The 20,648-nt window shown below is 35.4% G+C and overlaps 1 protein-coding gene across 2 annotated transcripts in view; it reads left to right on the top strand.

The window, feature by feature from the left end:
- arhgef2a (Rho guanine nucleotide exchange factor (GEF) 2a) overlaps positions 1-20,648 on the top strand; it is a 118,157-nt gene that overhangs the window by 16,431 nt on the left and 81,078 nt on the right. The window contains exons 2-7 of one of the 2 annotated variants that reach the window (NM_001423384.1): positions 858-920; positions 1,038-1,243; positions 6,565-6,736; positions 9,754-9,859; positions 11,658-11,697; positions 11,787-11,931. In NM_001423384.1, the coding sequence (NP_001410313.1) occupies positions 885-920; positions 1,038-1,243; positions 6,565-6,736; positions 9,754-9,859; positions 11,658-11,697; positions 11,787-11,931 (705 nt within the window). In that variant the 5' untranslated portion in view covers positions 858-884. Of the gene's footprint in view, positions 1-857; positions 921-1,037; positions 1,244-6,127; positions 6,368-6,564; positions 6,737-9,753; positions 9,860-11,657; positions 11,698-11,786; positions 11,932-20,648 lie in introns of those variants that run through there. The other variant, XM_073930602.1, reaches the window with a different exon arrangement.

Genomic DNA, 20,648 nt, shown 5'->3' with positions numbered 1-20,648 from the left:
CTCTCTATATAATTTTTTATACATTATATCATTTCAAACCACTTAAAAGGTCAATAAAAGTCACTTTATTAAACTGTAGAGTTGAATTTTCAACATCACAATTCGACAGAGCAGAGATCAACATCACATGATGCAATTCATTCATAAAAAAATAAATGGAAAACACTTGTGAATTTCAAACTAAGGAAACTGTTAATTAACAGATATTTAAGTGTAAACATGCATACATTACACTTGCATAAATGATTGTTATATTATAAAGCAAATCTCAACTCCATGTCCTTGTATAATTGCCAATTGTTGGTAAAATTATCATCCAGTCCAAATTAGCTAAGTGCATCTACAAGGCAAAAGGATATTAATATCATAGGTAGGCCCACACGGAATCTGCGCGCGCAGAATTCCGCAGATTTTTAGCCCATTATTAATTCTGTTTTTTAACTTGAGTAAATGTGTAAATCTGAATTTATTCAGTTTTTATTCAGTAATTTATTACTTTTTATTATATATATTAAGGGTTTAGTTATGATACTCCGCTGGATACTCCCAAAATAATTCAGCAGAAATCCGCAGATTTTTACCAAAATTCTCTGCAGAAATAGCAAAAAATGTCCGCAGATTCCGTCTGGCCCTGATCATAGGTTACATAAACATTATGATGTTATGTAAAAAATTAAATAATATGTGTGGTGAAAAGTTTTATACTATCATATTTCACTTGACTTATCTGTGTAATGGCAGTTTACATATGTAACAGGTGTAATTTATATTAACTTTTTTATTTTATTTTGTTTTTGAAAGATTTGTTAAAGCAGATTCTCAATTAAAGAACGGTAATGTCATGTTTTGATCTGTAGGTGGAGCAGGGACTCTATAAACCGAGTATGGGCCCTGAGGATCTGCCTGACCTTATGGACACGGTATGAATATGTGCTTATTAGTTTCTGTTCAGAGCGACTTATGTATGTTCCAGTAATTCAGCATGAATTGTTCTCTTGTGGACTTATCGTGTTCTTTCTCTCACTTATTAAATCCAGATGTCGAGCTCTCCTCCTCCCTCTCCTCGTCCTTCATGTTTGTCGTTCTCCCCTTCTCACTGCTCTCCACCGATGTCTATCGACCCGGCTCATGTGACCCTACGCTCCCCTGTTACTCGTCACCTGACTTCAATCGACCCCTGGAGGAGACACAGCTGGGAGCCTGGAGCCGTGGCGCAGGGGTATCCACCCAATGACACACGCAGGTGAAATTATTACTGTGACGGAAATATATAATCAAATTAGTGCTGGGAAAAAATGAATCGTGACTAATCGCAACCAAAATAAAAGTTTGTTTTGATGTAATTTAAGTGTGTGTATTGTGTATATTTATATAAATACACACATGTATGCATGTATTTGAGAAAATGTTTATTTATATTTACATATAAAATATTTGTGCATATGAAACTAATTACATATAAATTTAAATATCTATGTAACGACATTGTTTTGTATAGTTTTGTTTATATGTAAGTGTGTGAATCACATATACATAATAGATAAGTGCAATTCACACACATATATTATGTCAAAACAAACTTTTATTTTGGATGCGATTAGTCTTGATTAATCTTTACCCAGCACTAAATTAAATCTTATGTATTACTTTGACAACAATTCATTCTTATATGCAAATTTTCAAGATGTATTTTATTAGGCCGCTAAATATTTTGTGAGGGGGGTGAATCACAGTGGCGCAGTGGGTAGCACAATCGCCTGACAGCAAGCTTATTCGAGCCTCATCTAGGTGAGTTGGTATTTCTGTGTGGAGTTTGTATGTTCTCCCCATATTCACATGGGTGTCCTCCAGGTGCTCCGGTTTCCCCCACAGTCCAAAGGCATGCGCTATATGTGAATTGGGTATAGGGTGGTGTATGTGTGTGAATGAGTGTGTATGGATGTTTCCCAGTTATGGGTTGCTGCTGGATGGGCTTCCTCTGCACAAAACATATGCTGGATAAGTTCAGTGGGTCATTCCGCTGTGGCGACCCTAGATTAATAAATAGACGAAAAGAAAATGAATGAATATTTTGTGAAATCCATGATATACTTTCTATCAGGATTTTTAATACACACATGACTATACATCTTAAAAGAATATAATTTTTTACCCTAGAATTTAAAAATTATATAATAAATATTAAACATACTTTTATAAGCAGACACCAACCAGCTAATAGAACTAATTTATACAAGTTAAAAGTAAAAAAAAAAAAGGCTGAATGTGAATTTTACATATTTAAATTTTGTCTTTAGTCACTTTTCATTAATTTAAAAATAAAATTCAGCAACTGAAAAAATAATCAGCATCATTGGCTGTAGATAAATCTGCATTGTTTATCATTTATACATCACACTTCAGAAATTCTCAAAAATCAAACCTTCGTTGAATTCTAAAGTTTAATTTATACGAATCACTTAAAAAAAGATTGATTGTTTTGAAAGAACTGTTTTTTTTTTTTTTACAATATTGGCACCCCTAGAACTTTAAATTTTTTATAAAAGTAAAATAGGGGCGAGGCAGTGGCGCAGTAGGTAGTGCTGTCGCCTCACAGCAAGAAGGTCGCTGGTTCGAGCCTCGGCTTCAATGGCGTTTCTTTGTAGAGTTTGCATGTTCTCCCTGCCTTCATGTGGGTTTCCTCTGGGTGCTCCGGTTTCCCCCACAGTCCAAAGACATGCGGTGCAGGTGAATTGGGTAGGCTAAATTGTCCATAGTGTATGAGTGTGTGTGGATGTTTCCCAGAGATGGGTTGTGGCTGGAAGGGCATCCACTGCGTAAAAACTTGCTGGATAAGTTGGTGGTTCATTCCACTGTGGCGACCCCGGATTAAAAAATGGACTTAGTCGAAAAGAAAATGAAGGAATGAATAAAAGTAAAATAACTCCAACTCTTCTCCAGTTTCTGCTCAGATTTTGTAGTACACCAGGATGGACATGAAAACATGTATGAACATAAAAGTTTCCATATATAGCATTATATCTTGAGTTCAATAACAAAGAAAGTGATTGAACAAATTAGCTAAAGCATTGAAAATCACAATTTTCACCATAATTAAGCACCAATTAAGAAGTTTTAATCAAGTGGAGATGATATGAATCTATGTGAAAGAAAGAGGATATGTGTCTGTACTGTATTGGAGTAACACAAGGCTATTCATTGATAAACAGCACATTCATTAATCTTTGTCTTAAACCCTTATTTATCAGGGGTTGCCACTGCAGAATGAACTGCCAATTATTCTAGCTGCAACCCAGTACTGGGAAACACCCATACCCATACCCATACAAGAACACACACACCATGGCCAATTAAGTTTCTCCAATTCACCTACACTTAGCGCATGTCTTTGGATTGTAAGGGAAACCAGAGCACATAGAGAAACCTTATGCGAACACGAGGAGAACATGCAAACTCCTCACAGAAATGTCAGCAACCGTCTTGTTGTGAGGCAGCAGTGCTAACCACTGAGCCACCGTGCCGCCCCATGAACATCACATGCATGCATCAACAAATCATTTGGGAGGGTTTCAAGTCAATTAAAATCCTCTGCTCTTTCAAAAACATACATGAGCATATTTGGTTGTCAGTCATTTAGATGGGAAACTCAAAACAAGCTTTTGAAGAGAAACACTAGATGCCGGGCTGGATTGAGAACACACATGACCTGAGGCTATACAGTAGCAAACACAAGAACCTTCTTCAAAATAGCCTATGCTGGCGCCACAACATGGTTTACTACAGGAACATTTTCTACAGCACTTGGCAATACAGTGAGTATGCATACTAAATAGCATACTGCAGGCTACAACACTTTAGAAGCATAAATGCATGACCACCAGGCATGAAGTCAAAGCAAGCAACTTTTTTTTTTTTTTTTTTTTTTTAACCAGAAACAGCAACAACTTTTGCACACATGACTGCCTCACTGAGTTTACTTTAAATAGTTGAAACATTAAAATGCCCAGTTTCTGGCTCAGGAAGAAGAGAATTATCAAGGCTAGGCCAGGGCTACAATTCTGCCCACTCACTCAATCTACTGTACATGTCCCCCCTCAAAATATTTGATGGATATTAGGGATTGTGATTGTCAATTTGATTAGTGCAGTGAAAGCTTCAAACAAATAAGTAACTGGTAATCAGACCCCGATTTTGAGACCATAAGAACTGAAAACTTAACATAAAGTAAATAACTTGTTTTTTTATTATTATTATTTAAAAACAACATAACTGCTGAATTGAACAAGATTTCCTAGAGATGTGTGTTTTTGTGTCTTTAACTGCACAATATGTATGACTTCTGTCATTACAATATAAAAAAAAAATTGAAATGTTATGTATTTTGTTTATACCGCCATTATGTGGGTAAGATGTTTTGAAGAATGTACAAATCCAGAGAATTAAGCAATTTTAACTAGTGACACATGTCCTGTGTGGCCATGCTAATGACCCTTGATTTCCAGTTTGGTTTTATAGTTTTAGTTTTGAATGTTTTACTTATGCAAAAGTCCCATTGGATGTAATAAAGACCACAACTCCCATGATACCACACTCAGTCAGCATTATCAGTGTATGCCTTTATTTGTTGTGAATACATAACCTGACAAAAGTCTTGTCGTCTGTCCAACTTTTAGGAACAACAAATTTTGACTAATAATAAATTTCAAACTAACAATGAACTTATAATTAACAAATAATAAATTCTAGTTGATCATTTGATATCAGAAGTGGCTTATATGAAAGGGAAAGGCCTCTAGATTACGCTTATTTTACCAAAATAAAATATGATCATGCCTTGATTTTTAATTATTTTATTAGGACTGTAAGGTCTCACTTTGCTGAGACAAAAGTCTTGTTGCTTAACTGAAATAATGTGCAGTATAGAATATGAAGTAATGGTGCTGTGAAAAAAAATTATTAGTATTGTCTATGACTCCCGTGAGCTTAGAGGACTGCATTCATACATCTCTGCAATGACTCAAATAACTTCAGTCATTTAAAATAGTAAAGAAAGCATTCTTGCAGGACTCTCAGAGTTTATCAAGATTCTTTAGATTCATCTTCAATGCCCCCTCCTTCATCTTACCCCAGACATGCTCAATAATGTTCATGTCTGGTGACTGGGCTGGCCAATCCTGGGCCACCTTGACTTTCTTTGCTTTTAGGAACTTTAATGTGGAGGCTGAAATATGAGAAGGAGCTCTATCCTGCTGAAGTATTTGCCCTCTCCTTTGGTTTGTAATGTAATGGGCAGCACAAATGTCTTGATAACTCAGGCTGTTGATGTTGCATCCACGCAGCAGAGCTCTTGCACGCCCTCATACTGAATGTAACCCCAAACCATGATTTTTCCTTTACCAAACTTGACTGATTTATGTGAGAATTTTGGGTCCATGCAGGTTCCAATAGGTCTTCTGCTGTATTTGTGATGATTAGGATGCATCTGAAAAATCTACCTTCTGCCACTTTTCCAAATGATCAGCTAGAACTCAAGTTATTATTTGTTGCTTATGAAACTGGATTAACGACAAGACTTTTGCCAGGTAGAGTACATGCCAACTATTAGCGAAAATTACATACTGTGTCTTTAACAATGCAAAAAAAGTTGTGATGCCAAACTCCCTCCTTTATAAAGAAAGATAAATGCTTTTAGATGCAACAATAAGCACGTATCAAGATTATCAAGGTGTCTATAAGTTTTAATATAAGTGTAGACACTTTATTATCCCTCCACTAAACATGAAGCTGAACCAAATGAACTTTGATTGGTGGCTTTTCTTGTCGGTCACTCCTTTTGGGTGGTCCAGACACAATGAAAGCTGCTATGGAGTTCAGACCATCTGCTGTCAGTCTGAGGGTCTGGCTATGCGACAGTAATGATCTTTTTTTTTTCGTTTTATTTTATGGCATATGTTGATGACTTTAAAAAGCGCTTAAGATGCAACATAGTAGACCATTCACATACTTTTTTTAATCCATTATGTCTTTTATTCCATTATTCCATTATTGATTTCTCTCACATAAACACACACACACACACACACACACACACACACACACACACACACACACACACACACACACACACACACACACACACACACACACTCGTCCACTTATATAGGGCCTCTACTGTGTCACTCTGTGGACTATTATTGTGAGGTCACTACCAGCCAGTGCCAATGTACTCCGTGAAGACACACTCACACACACACACAGACATACATAGGTCTCTGCAATACAGAGCTAACGTTCTATTTCAGTGTGAGATTTTCTCCTGTTAGTTTAAACAAATCGGACTTCAGATCAACCACAGGACGAGAAAAGAGTAAGCTTAAAACTGCGAGGTCATGAGTCTGTATGTGTTTACATGTGTGCAGGTCTGTTTATGTTATTGCAGGTGTCCTGTGGAACTTATAATTTCGCGGTGCTCTGTAATGATAGTGATCAGAGGACATAATGAAAACTTGTCTGACTTGTTGCATCATGTCATGCAATAACAATGTATGTTTGACTTTTTTTCAGTGTGAGTCTGGAAGATCTGGACCCGGATGAGATGTCCTTAGTGCTGAATGGTGCTTTAAGGTCCAAAAGAGCCCGTGAAGTGCGCAGGTCTGTTACTCAAGCCTCCTTGACATCACTCACGGAGGAGGAAGTTGGAACAGAGCATCAGGATCATCATCGATCTGCGCTGGAGGTTAGAAGAATACACACAGAGCCTCTGTGATCTGCATTATACACACCATAGATAACTATCTTTTAATGCTCATAAATTATACACACCATAGATAACCATCTTATAATGCTCATAATGGACTTTGAGCCAACAACATTGATATGAACACTGCAAATGTAGATATGGTGTCACATGATGTCTATGGTGATTTCTTTTTACAAAAATACTTCAACATATAACACAGTTTTAAGTTTTTACTGGCAAGTTTTTATTCTGGAGATATGAGGGCTTGTGGTGTATGACGTAATTTCAGTGGAAACATACTGGACAGCACGTATTCCTCTCCTTTTAAAATATTAGACAATAGCATTTTGTTTATATCATTCATTCATTCATTTTCTTGTCGGCTTAGTCCCTTTATTAATCCGGGGTCCCCACAGCGGAATGAACCGCCAACTTATCCAGCAAGTTTTTACGCAGCGGATGCCCTTCCAGCCGCAACCCATCTCTGGGAAACATCCACACACACACTCATACACTACGGACAATTTAGCCTACCCAATTCACCTGTACCGCATGTCTTTAGACTGTGGGGGAAACCGGATCACCCGGAGGAAACCCACGTGAAGGCAGGGAGAACATGCAAACTCCACACAGAAACGCCAACTGAGCCGAGGTTCGAACCAGCGACCCAGCGACCTTTTTGCTGTGAGGCGACGGCACTACCTACTGCGCCACTGCCTCGCCTTGTTTATATCCATGTATGTTTATTTAGCATTACACAAACCCTGTTATAAAAGCTCCGTTTCTTTTGATTAAGTGGTCAATTTCAGTTATTTTATTGTGTCTTTGGTGTTCGGACACACACTTTAAATACTAGAGAGCATTTAATTGAGGATCTGACAAAGATGCTGAAGTGCATGTCTGTTGTGTATGTTCTACACATGTGTATGTGTAGGAAGTTGTTGATTCTTACTTGCAGAAAGGAATGTTTTGAAAGCTTATATCTTCTAAATGCAGTTTTTTATAGCACACTAGATAAACTTAAGAATAATATATTGATATTATCATTTTGGACTATAAAGTTAAACTTCTTTTAATTCAGCTAAGAGGTCATAGGGATTTTATATTGATCACTTGCTAGGTTTTCAGTTTCAGTCTGCAATAAACTATTATTTAACCATTTTAACTTCTGATAAAACTGTTCAGCACAATAAAGCTGCAGGTGAATAGCACAATGTTAAACTTACTATTGTATTTACAGTGCACTTCGAATAATAAAGATATTACAAAGGTCATTTTCATACTGTATACATTCTGAAACTTCTACTCAAAAGGTTTGGTCCGTAATATTGATTTTTCAAAAGAAAATTACAAGCCACAATATTTAAATTCAGCAAACATGAATAAAATTGTGAGAAATATTTCTAATGTTGCAAAATGGCTAAAAAGGTTCTGTTCCACAAGTTTTTGCAGCAAAGCTGTTTTTAGCATTAAAGGTTCAGGACACCCTGGAGCACTTTTTTTATATTAACAGATTTGTGTGTGTTGAGCATCAGTTAAGACAATGTTAGCACCTGTCAGCTTTAATTGTGGGGAAAACTGGATAATTTTGAGCTTTTGTCAGCTAATTTCAGCTTCCGGGTTTAAAATGATTTTTGGGGCGGGATCAAAATCGGCGACGTAGCGCAGAACTGCAAGTGCAATGATGACGCGTCGGTTTCTCATTATTATTCATAGCGGAGTTTTCTTATCCTATGAGAAGAGCCGGGTGCTTAATTATTCATGAGACCTGCCAGAGTCAAGCCCGAGCTGTGAGACAAGGACCCATGGCACACAGTATTTAGCCGTTCATGAAGGCTCATATACGTTTGTTTCCATGATCCATGGGGTTTGTTGCATGTTTTCCCCCGCGATCTTGTCAGGGCCGATCATACAGCAAAGCTGTGTGTGTGCTGCTAGCATTTTTGTCGGGAGAGCAGCACGAGAATTAGAGCATGGCGGACGCTGTCTTTTATCAGGAGTTCGTTCACATTCAGACACATCACTGTGCTGCTGTGTTTGCCTAAATCCTCCAGATTACCAGCAGGGCTAATGGTTAAAATAGACAGATCAGGAGACCTGCTGCACTGAGTCTGCTGGATACGGGGATTGAGGGAGAAGTCCTCATTTATAGGGTTTACATGAACACACTTATCTTTAAAATGATATAAATTGTGGTTATGTGTATATGAAATTACGAATAACAAATGTAGCAGGGCATTAAATCACTGTTCATATCTTTGCATTTTAACTTTGTAAACTATAAACTCATGCGTCTCCTCATGGTTTGTCTCATTTTGTGAGCTAACTGACAACAACAGTTGTTCGCTCACGTTCTCCCCTGCTGGCCACGCCCACTCCTGCCCGATGCTCGCGGAGCTCCACGCCCATTAATCATGCATCTTTTGAAAAAATTCTGAAGTAGACTTTAACCGAAAGTGGGGGGTGTCATTGCCCTTTAATAAAAAATATTTCTGAGCCGCAAATTAGCAGCAAATGTTGCTTGCCATTAGATGTTGCATTAAAATTGACGATACATTTTTAAAAAGTTATTTTAAATTGCGCTAATATTTCACGATGTTGCATTTTAGAAAACTTGTTTTACGGACCTTGATCTCTGTTGACCTTTGATGTTGAAAATTCAACTCTACAGTTTAACAAAGTGACTTTCATTGACCTTTTAGTTGTTTGGAATAATATAATGGATAAAAAATAATAATTATAAAAGAATAATTAGGTCTTTTTACTCCTACCTTCAACCTGCAGTCACTACTTTATTTTTTCTTGTCGATGAGGATTAGAAAACGAATATAATATAATATAATATAATATAATATAATATAATATAATATAATATAATATAATATAATATAATATAAAATTCACGGAATACAGAAAACAGCTCATTTACCTTTATTTAATTTTTTTTACAATGTGCATAAACTAATAAAGTTTTCTTTGAAGTTGTTTTTCATTTTCTCTGAATCTGTATTCAGGAGCAGTCCAATCAGATGCATGGATGCAGTGCCTCCGCCCCCAGTCTGTGTATGATGCAACAGATGCCCAGAAGCTCCGCCCCTCGCCCACGTTCCTACTGCCATGGTGAGTCTAGTTTGTTTTGTTGTGTGTGGCCTAATGGTCAGTCAGTTGGACTTGTAATCCAAAGGTGGCTGGCTTGATTCCCGGTCCCAGCAGCAATTAAAGGTGGGGGAGTTAATGAACCACACTCTGTCTTCAATATCCAGCTGTAGTATTGCTGGCCTCTGTGTGTGTGTGTGTGTGTGTGTGTGTGTGTGTGTGTGTGTGTGTGTGTGTGTGTGTGTGTGTGTGTGTGTGTGTGTGTGTGTGTGTGTGTGTGTGTGTGTGTGTGTGTGTGTGTTACTTCTAACTTAAAAATGTGCAGGTGTATGGGTTAAAAGCAGAGGACCAATTTTGAGAATGGGCAAAACTAAACCTGACTTACTTCACTTTGTTTTGAGGGTCTCCAAATCATTCATATTATTTACCATTATTTAATTATTTCTATTGGCAATGTGGCTTTTCTCTTTGGCTATCTTGCTCTGATGTTTTTATTTCTATTTGTTACCTAGTTTTTATTCATATACCATATGTTTTTGAATACATAATTAATTTTAATCAGCAAGGATAAGCACAATCTTATATTTTACTTGTACCACATAATTCATAAAAATGTGTTCATAATTCAGTTTCCACACAATTATGAAGCAGCACAACAATAAAAAAACTTAAACATATCTCATTCATTCTCTTGTCGGCTTAGTCCCTTTATAAATCCAGGGTTGCCACAGCGGAATGAACCACCAACTTATCCAGCCAGTTTTTACGCAGCGGATGCCCTTCCAGCCACAACCCATCTCTGGTAAACATCCACACACACACACTCATACACTACGGACAATTTAGCCTACCCAATTCACCTGTGCCGCATGTCTTTCGACTGTGGGGGAAACCGGATCACCCGGAACCCACGCGAAGGCAGGGAGAACCATTGACCCAGCGACCTTCTTACTGTGAGGCGACAGCACTACCTACTGCGCCACTGCCTCGCCCTTAAACATATTTCAACAATAATATTATTAGTAATAATTGTTGTTTGAGCACCAAATCAGCATATTTAAATTATTTCTGAAGGATCATATAACACCAACAATTAATTAATTTAATAATAAAAATGTATAAATAATTCATTTTTAAAATACAAACCATTCACTTTAAAATATAATCATTATTAACAGAAACATATATCATCGTATTTATATATATATATAGAGAGAGCCTACTTTTAAAACATTCTAAAATTATTAGTAACTATAAGTTAGTATCCAGGGTGACACGGTTGCTCTGTGATTAGCACTGTCACCTCACAGCAAGAAGGTCGCTGATCCGAGCCTCAGCCGGGTCTGTTGGTATTTCTGTGTGGAGTTTGAATGTTCTCCCCGTGGGTTTCCTCCAGGTGCTCAGGTTTCCCATACAAGTCCAAAGACATGTGCTACTGGGTAAGCTAATTTGGCCATAGTGTATGTGTGATTGAGTGTGTTTCGCAGTGATGGGTTGCAGCTGGAAGGGCAACCACTGCGTAAAACATATGCTGGAAAGTTGCCGTTTTCTTCTGCTGTGGCGACACCAGATTAATAAAGAGACTAAGCCGAAAAGAAAATGAATGAGTGAATGGATGAAGGAATGAAATTAATTATTAACTTTTGAACATGAATGTTATTTAATTTAAAGTGTTTTTATTCTTGTTGTACTGTTTATATCCACTCTGAAAAAATGAAACTAACATGAGAACCCAACATTATGTCATGTAAACATTTAAATACACAGTCTATATCTTTAACTCATTGAAAATCTTTTTTCTATCTTTTCCCCTGTGATTTAGAGAGTAATTTGCACCACCAGATTGGAGGATCTTCCAACAGGTGAGACTTCTATCAGTCATTTGTTGTAAACAATTAACCTTACGTATTTTAAGAATCAATGCATTAAGTGTATATTTTTCATGGTGCAGTATAGACAGTGAGTATGCAGCTCTGGGTTTGGATACAGATAGAAGACAAGTAAAGGCAAAGAGGCAAGAAAACAAAGAGGATCTGTCAGGAAATCGTCTGGAGCGAACACTAAGCTTCCTGCGCAAGATGACTGCTAATCGCAAGGTAGGAGCCCAGCTTCCTTCCCACTTTGTCCAAATTCAAAACAATGTTGGCATCCGTTATCATTCCTGCTTGGTTGTTACAATAAACTTCATAAAATCAAAAGTGTTACTAGTAGCATTTGGGATCTGTAATCTCTAGTTGGAGTTGAATTATTTTATAGGTTTATAATTTTGTTTTGGAGAGTTTTTGTGTGTAAACTATGTATATTTATTATGTACAGTTGAAGTCAGAATTATTAGCCCCTCTGTTTATTTTTCCCTCAATTTCTGTTTAACTGAGAGATTTTTTCAGCACATTTCTAAACTTAATTGTTTTAATAACTCATTTCTAATAAATGATTAATGTAATAGTTGCCATGACGACAGTAAACAATATTTGACTAGATATTTTTCAAGACACTTCTATACAGCTTACAGCTTAAAGTGACATTTAAAGGCTTAACTAGGTTATAATTAGGTTAACTAGACAGATTAGGGTAATTAGGCAAGTTATTGGATAACGAATGTTTGTTCTGAAGATCATGAAAAAATATAGCTTAAAATGGATTTTAAAAATTAAAAACTGCTTTTATTCCAGCTGAAATAAAAAAAAAACTTCCTCCAGAAGAAGAAATGTTATCAGACATACTGTAAAAATGTCCTTGCTCTGTTAAACATCATTTGAGAAATATTTAAAAAAATAAATAAATAAATGAAGCAAAGAGGGGCTAATAATTCTGACTTCAACTGTATATATAGGTTTACACATCCATATACAGTCAAGCCCAAAATCATTGACTGTATATACACATACATATATATGCACGCAAAATGTTTATTATTAAAATTTATATGTAAAACATTGATAGATGGAGTGACACGGTGGCTCAGTGGTTAGCACTGTCGCCTTACAGCAAGAAGATCGCTGGTTCGAGTTCCAGCTGGGCCAATTGGCTTTCCTGTGTGGAGTTTGCATGTTCTCCCTGTGTTCGTGTGGGTTTTCTCCGAGTGCTGCGGTTTCCCTTACAGTCCAAAGACATGCGGTACAGGTGAATTGAATAAACTAAATTGGTCGTAGTGTATGAGCTCTTTTGGGAATGTGAGAGTGTATGGGTAATTCTCAGTACTGGGTTGCGGCTGGAAGGGCATCAGCTGTATAAAACATAGGCTGGAATAGTTGGCAGTTCATTCTACTGTGGCGACCTCTGAAAAATCAGAGATTAAGCCGAAGGCAAAAATGAATGAAAAATAAATAAAAAATTTTGAGGAAAATATACAGGATTTTTGTCTATATAATTGTGGACTTCTATGATGTCCAGTGGTTTGTCCAGTGGATTGAAACTGCTGTCTCAATGCCATGTCCTAAAAAACGAACCTAAAAAAAATGCCTTTAATAGTGGAAGCAGATGATAGTGTCACTTTTGTCCAACAGAGGGCAGAGTAAGACAGTCTTGTGTGGTTGAGAGCTGAAGGATGGTTCACCCACGAATAAACATTTCCTCCTCATTTACTCACTCAAATGATTCTAAAAGAATTAATGTCTTCTGTTGAACATAACAGAAGATATTCTGATAAATTCTGGGGAAAATAAGTCATATTAGGAACCAAAAATACAATGCAAGTCAATGGCTGGTGCCAGGGCCGCTGCTGGCCAAAAGACTGCCCTATGCAAAATTTTTCTGTAGTGCCCCCACTGAAGAACAAAAAACACACAAACATAAGTATTTAAACATGTATTTATTCATTTATATACATAAATATGCGTATAAACACTCAAAATTATACTTAAACATTCATATATTTACATTATAAAATAACAGTTTATATTAAACTAAACACTGACATGTCTTCTGCAGAAGCATTCCCAATTTTAAACATTCACAAAAGGTAAGGAATAAAACCTTGGACGGTCCTCAATTTTTCTTCCTGTGTCTGTATCTGTACAGCTGCTGGTGTCTCTGGAGCAGTGCTGGTCATGCCACCTCATCGTCTTTTGTGACAAATTTCAGCATTGAACCACCATGTAGAAGAAATTTGTCATTTATAGAAAAACTCATGACATACTATTAAATCAATGAGCTAAACTACAACCAGAATGTGGATGTAACAAAAACTGACCCTTGCTGTCAGTAAATCAAAGACATTAGTGGTTTTTAAAAATGAATGAGTGTATTTTTAAACAAAAACTTTGTTAACATTCAGAAAAAAATAACCAATAATGAATTCATGCAATAAAAATTATTTACGGGCTGAGGTTTACTGTAATTTGACCCCATTTTATATTATTGATCTTTCAGACATCACAGAACGAGTCAGTGTTGTCATTTCATATAGTAATGCACAAAAATAAAAAACTGACCCATTAAAAACAAACACATCCAGAACTAAAAGACTAAAGAGACTTTATTGTCATTGCAGTGACACAAGCAACAGCAATAAGAAATGTATAGAAATAGACAAAACAATAAACAATGATAACTACAAAGAATGATATAACATATAATTATATAATATAATAACTATATAATAATGAATAATACAGTGAAATAATTGTGCAGTGCTAGTTACCTAGCAAGTTACCTGAAAATGATGCACGTGATTCAACTTGTACTTTTTTCCTCTTTTCGGCTCCAGACTGGACCGGGCCGCGCCGCATGTACGCGACAATTCACATACACGAAAAAAAAATTATGTCACATGTTTGTTTGTTTTTTTGCATTTGTAATAAAGTGAATTTTAAAAATGTATTTAAAAACATTTTATGAATATGTATTTTATTTACACTCAATTTATAGTAATATTATTAAATAAATATTCTATTTTTTTGAGCAACCTAGATGGTGCTCTCCCCCGGAGTTAATGCCCTATATATATTGTGGCTTGTCCAAGTTATTTATTTAAAATAAGATGAAAGAACACAATTTTTGACATTTTTGGGAGACAACTCTATTGTCTTATGTTCAATCCATTCAAATTTAAGTGAACTTGTGTTGGGACAACATGAATGAATTGTGTGCATTTTTTACAGTATATATCTTCATTTTTGTTCAGAAGAAAGAAACTCATACAGGTTTAAAATAAATGGAGGATAATTTAATGATGACAGTATTTACATTTTTTGTGAACTATCCCTTTAATGTTAAACATAAAATGCACATGCACTGAACAAAGATCCATTGGATTTACACATTTTTTAGATAAGTGGTTGCAAACAATTTATACAAATTAGGTTGAACACTCCCAAATTGAATTTGTTTGTTTAAATTCAGCCCATATAAATTGTTTGCAACCACTTACCCTAAATATTTAGTAAATCCAGTGAATCATTTTATGTGTGTGTGTATTTGCTCTATCATTTGAGTTTCTGCATTTATTATTAGTTCTTGATCTAATAATATTCAGTTTGCACTTTCAGAAAGTTCCCAGTTCATATTCCACAGTTGAGATTGCTCTGAGAACCAGACTCCAGCTTGCCATGATTCATAGGAACCGGGCAAACGCTGACTCACTCACTGTTGCTAACTTTTACAGGCCCCAAATTTCTCAGAATCACCACAGAGTTTGCAGCTTGGATGTCTTATCAAATCCGTTAATCGCTTATTTCATTATCTTCAGAAAAGCTTAATGTTCCGGCACTGTGATGAAATAAACTTGCTTATTTGTTATTGAACGAAACACTTTCATCTGTGGACTGGGTTATAGGAGACACTCTTTAAACCAACACTACCACACACACCAAAAAGTCAGTGAGAAACTCATGTGACTGAACGAAGAAAGCACCTTTTGTAGTTGTTTTAAGGGTGGACAGCGGTCACAATATTATCTTTGACCCAATTTACTACTATGAGACAAGGAAGCAGGATTTTATGGTCGAGTGATGACAGGCCTGAAGATGACAGTGTTTTTTGAGTCAGTATTGCAGCGCTTGTCAAACGCAGTTCTCATTTACTCACATTAGGGTTAGTCATGTTATTGGACTGTCAAAGCTATAGAAGTCCATTTCAGAGAGGGAAAAAAAAACGAGGTTATTGGGATAATGTTAACTGTGATTTGACAAACCTTCCTGCCATTGTAAAATTTGGGGTCAGTAAGATTTTTTGACTTTTTTTTGACATGTCCCCTGCTTTTATTTCATTTAAAATATAGTCTCAGCAGTAATGTTGTAAAATTGATTTAGGATTAAATATGTCATTCATATATACAGTAAAGCCCGAAATTATTCATACACCTGGCTAAATTCGTTTTGTTGAAATGTAAATAAAAGTATATTTCTTTTTTTGTTTCCACAATAATGCCTCCTTTACCTTGTCTTATTATCTTTTGGGAGAAGCCTGTATCATTTCTGGTAAAACAAAAACTTGCTGGTTTAAGTAATTTTAAGTCAGAATTTGCAAGGAGTATAAATAATTTCAGGCTTGACTGTATATATAAATGATGTATTTGATATATATATATATATATATATATATATATATATATATATATATATATATATATATATATATATATATATATATATATGTATGTATGTATATGTATATATATATATATATATATATATATGTATGTATGTATATGTATATATGTATGTATGTATGTGTATATATATATATATATATATATATATATATATATATATATATATATATATATATATATATATATATATATGTATATATGTATGTATGTATGTATGTATATAGGGGAGAGCAAGGACGAAAGTAACCTGGGACAATATAACAAAGTAATGCTTTCAAAGCCCTGACAACATTTGCTTTCCAGGCTATAACAGCTCTGCATGCAACCTGTGATTTCGTTGACTGTGTCTCAGCACAGCTTTTCAGTTTTTAAGTCCAAAATGTAAATTATTGTAGCAATTATTTTTTCCTTATTACAAGTTGTGATCCTCTTTTCATGCATGACACTAATTATCAGGTTATTTACTGCAATAACACAACCCTATGTTAGCAGCGTCTTTCTAGTTTTTCAGTTTTCAAGTAAATCGGGTTTAAGTGGTAAGAATTCCTGTGGGGACAATAGTAATACTGTTATTAATTCCCCACTGCTAATATCCATACATTATTTTTCACATCCACAGTAGAGTTTTCAGTGTTTTGATTCATGTTTTATAAAATGAATGCATATCGCCAATAATAATCAAAAATATTTAAAAATTGTAGAAAATGTTAATATTTTGCATATTTTGTTTGCTTTTGAAGCATTTGATGAGAGTGAAATTTAAAATGATTTACAAAAAAAAAAAAAAGATTAAGCCAGTTAATCTACCAAAACATTATAAATGACCAATTTCTTTACTGTATTTATTAAATATGGGTTTAAGTGAAATGTTACTGTTTGTTTTATTATATAATGGTCTGTCAACATTTACCCTCTCAAATTTCAAGTTGAGATATTGTTATTTAGAGTATTTAGTTTGAAAATAACTGATCAGGCTAACAAATCATTTGATTTGTTTTGATTGAAGACCATGTTTATTCCACCATACATAGATTTGCTTCACTTTTCTGGGGTTAAAGCATTGGTATATTTGTCTATAAAAGTATATATACATGTCTAGAAACATGGTCTACCTATTTGTTATTTTATACAAAACAATGGACAATTTAGATTATTTAATTCACCTTTAACACATGATTTTGAACTTGTGGCGAAGCACACAGAGAAAACCCATGCCAACACAATGAGAACATGCAAACTCCACACAGAAATGTCAACTGGCCCAGCTGGGACTTGAACCAAGTTATATAAAGTTACAACTCTGAAATGATCATTTTTTAAATTTGTTTTACATCATATAAATAAAAGCAGAAAACTTTCCCACGTGCCTGTTCAAACAATGCAAACTCATAAGGTCAAGACTGATTGGTCACATTCACCCAGTTATCATTTAAACACGTCCTCTTATCATTACAGCTAAAGGTCTGTTTGAATTGTGGGCCTTTCCATGACATCATGCCACTAAAAATCACACACACACACATACTTTCAGTGTAGATCTTGAGGGAGCGTCGACTGAATTGGCACTCGTGATTACTGGTCCACTTTAGGGAATAAGATTTTCATGCCAGGCCCGCAGGCTCTTACACAAACACTCCAGCAAAAAGAAGGGAGGAGTTTTATTAGACAGACACTTTCTTTATAAAGTGCCAGACGTCTATTTTTTTCCCACTTTAATAGAAGTGTCTGGTCGTTTTTTAACCACATTATAGTACTGTAAAATGTAATGTTAATATATATATAAAACATATATCTGTCTGACGTTTTTGTTCAATATTATATGGTTACGCATTTGATTTAAGGCCACCATATGATCAGCTGGGACACACAGAACGATTATCATGTGACTTCCTTAGAAGCTCTTTCTGCTTTTCTCTCTTAGTTCCAGACGCTTACACGCATGAACCCACACAAAAACAATCACACACACGTGTCCAGTCAGCTGTTTGAAGCCTGATCTGACCCCACACACAAGGAAGCAGCTTGTGAAAGGACAGACAATCTCAAAGCAGCATGACTATGTTTGTGTTTAACTCTCTTTTAGCCTCTGGGAGTTTATTCTTTACCGGTGAGTGGGAATTTAGACAGAAACTTCAAAGAATATTTAATAATTACATCAAGTGTATTGCGTGGGAGAAAGGACGTAACCTTTAGAAGGAAAAATACTGTGGTGTTTCTTTTGTTTTTGTTGCCCAGTGGATGATTTGACAACATTTAACTAAAACTTTCTAAATGCTGTCCGTATATTTGACCAATAAATAATGTATAATACTACATTTTCTACTTCTTGCCTAAATTATACCTTAAACTTTGGCAACCACATTGCATTATCATTGCTAGGGCCATTGCGATGAGGAAATTCCCCTGGCTGTAAATCTGGATCTGTTTTAATAGCGTGATATGCGATATTACTGGCAACCACCCCGCATATAATGTTTGCACACTGCATAAACATACAGCTCTGGTGTCAGGCTATTATGTGTCCTATATTTTAAATGACATGTCATAAAACATTTTTATTGAACTTGTTGTAAAATTCCAAACACAGCAACTGAACAGGAAATTAAATAACATACTATTTGATTTGCCTACCAAAATAAACTCCTATTTTTATTTACAGTTTGTTTCATTAAATTTTTGAAAGTAATAAAATATTTTTACCTAAGGAAATAATTTAATAATAGGCCAAATATATATTAAATATCCTGGCACACTATTAAGAAAAATGAGCTTTGTTAATAAATAATAAGTATTTTTAATACATTGCAAAAAAAAATCTGTTATTTTACATATTTTACACCCTAGCTGCCGGAAAGAAAATGTAAAATACCAGCCGTTAAATTACAGAAATTTACCAACTCAATTTACTAACTTAGTTTACCAATTTAAACAACACACATTAAATGACAGAAATTGACAGAAAATTTTAATTCAAGGACATTTAACCTCCATTATTTTGTGGTAAATGTCTGTAATTTAGTGGCTGTTATTTTACTTTTTTCCGGCAGCTGGGATAAATAACACATAAAATAACAGATTTTTTTTTTACAGTGTAAATAAAAAATTACAATCTAGCCTACCTTTTGAAATATATATATCTATATATATACACATATTGTTCCTAGGGTTTAATGTGTTGCTGCATGTCATTGGGACCTTTGCTGCAAATATTGCGCATCTACATTTTTGTTCGGCTGAAATATTGGCAAACTGGCAACCTAACTTTCATTTTTGATGTTTGCCATTACTTCAGTCTTAAAGAGGGGGTTCACAACAATATCATATTTCAAACTTTAGTTGATGTGTAATGTAGATGTAAACCTAAACAACATTTCTGAAAATAAGATGCTCAAAGTTCAATGCAAAGGGAGACATTGGCTTTTTACAAAGATAGCTTAGCAAAGCCTACAGCAGACAAAGTTTGGGGACTACAAAAAAAAAAAAAAAACAATTTAATGTGATCACAAATGCTTCAGGTTAGGCGCATTCACCAGACACACACACCCCAGCAAGCACAGCTAAGAGGCATGGCCAGAGGCGCTGTAATGTAGCAGAGAAAGCTAAAATGCCATCCAAATTTCTGTTTCTCTATTTGGACTTCCAAAGGACATGACACAAAGAGAGAAATGCTTGCGATTTAATTTAAATTATGTTCCTAGAGAATTATAAAAAAAGATATAGCTAGCATTTGACAAAGCTTCCAGAATCTCCCTCAGTTCAGTGCTGGATTCGGCTAAAAATTCCTCAAAGAAGGAGCAGCTCCAACCATAATAGATGAAGCTGTGGACTGTGAGCCACAACCTGTTGGTATTTTTATTTGTTAAAATGTATTTATGCATAGTGTCTAGCGATAACAGTATATTGTAGCAAGGACATAAACAAGGATGTAAACAACAGGAAATGCTATTTGGCACCGTTAACAATTTAGCTACAAACTCATATTTATCCGTCAAATTGCTGTAAACACCTACAGTCTTCACCTGCACAGCAAGTGCTAGTAGAGGTGTGACTGGACCTGATGCTTTTTCTGGTAATGTGGAGCCGAATCACAGCACATTATGTTAGCTGACCAATCAGAGCCTCTTGAGGGCAGGCTTTTGGAGGAACTAGGAAGTATGACAGTTATTTTCATGTTAGCTGAGTAGCAGTGTATAATTAAAGTAAAATATATGAAAAAAAAATAACGTGATTTTCTACAAATGAAGCATGAGCACACATTGC

This window comes from Danio rerio, chromosome 19 (genome assembly GCF_049306965.1).
Source record: "Danio rerio strain Tuebingen ecotype United States chromosome 19, GRCz12tu, whole genome shotgun sequence".
Lineage (NCBI taxonomy): Eukaryota > Metazoa > Chordata > Actinopteri > Cypriniformes > Danionidae > Danio > Danio rerio.
Note: the sequence above shows the minus strand (reverse complement) of the source record. Positions and strands in the feature narration are given on the sequence as shown.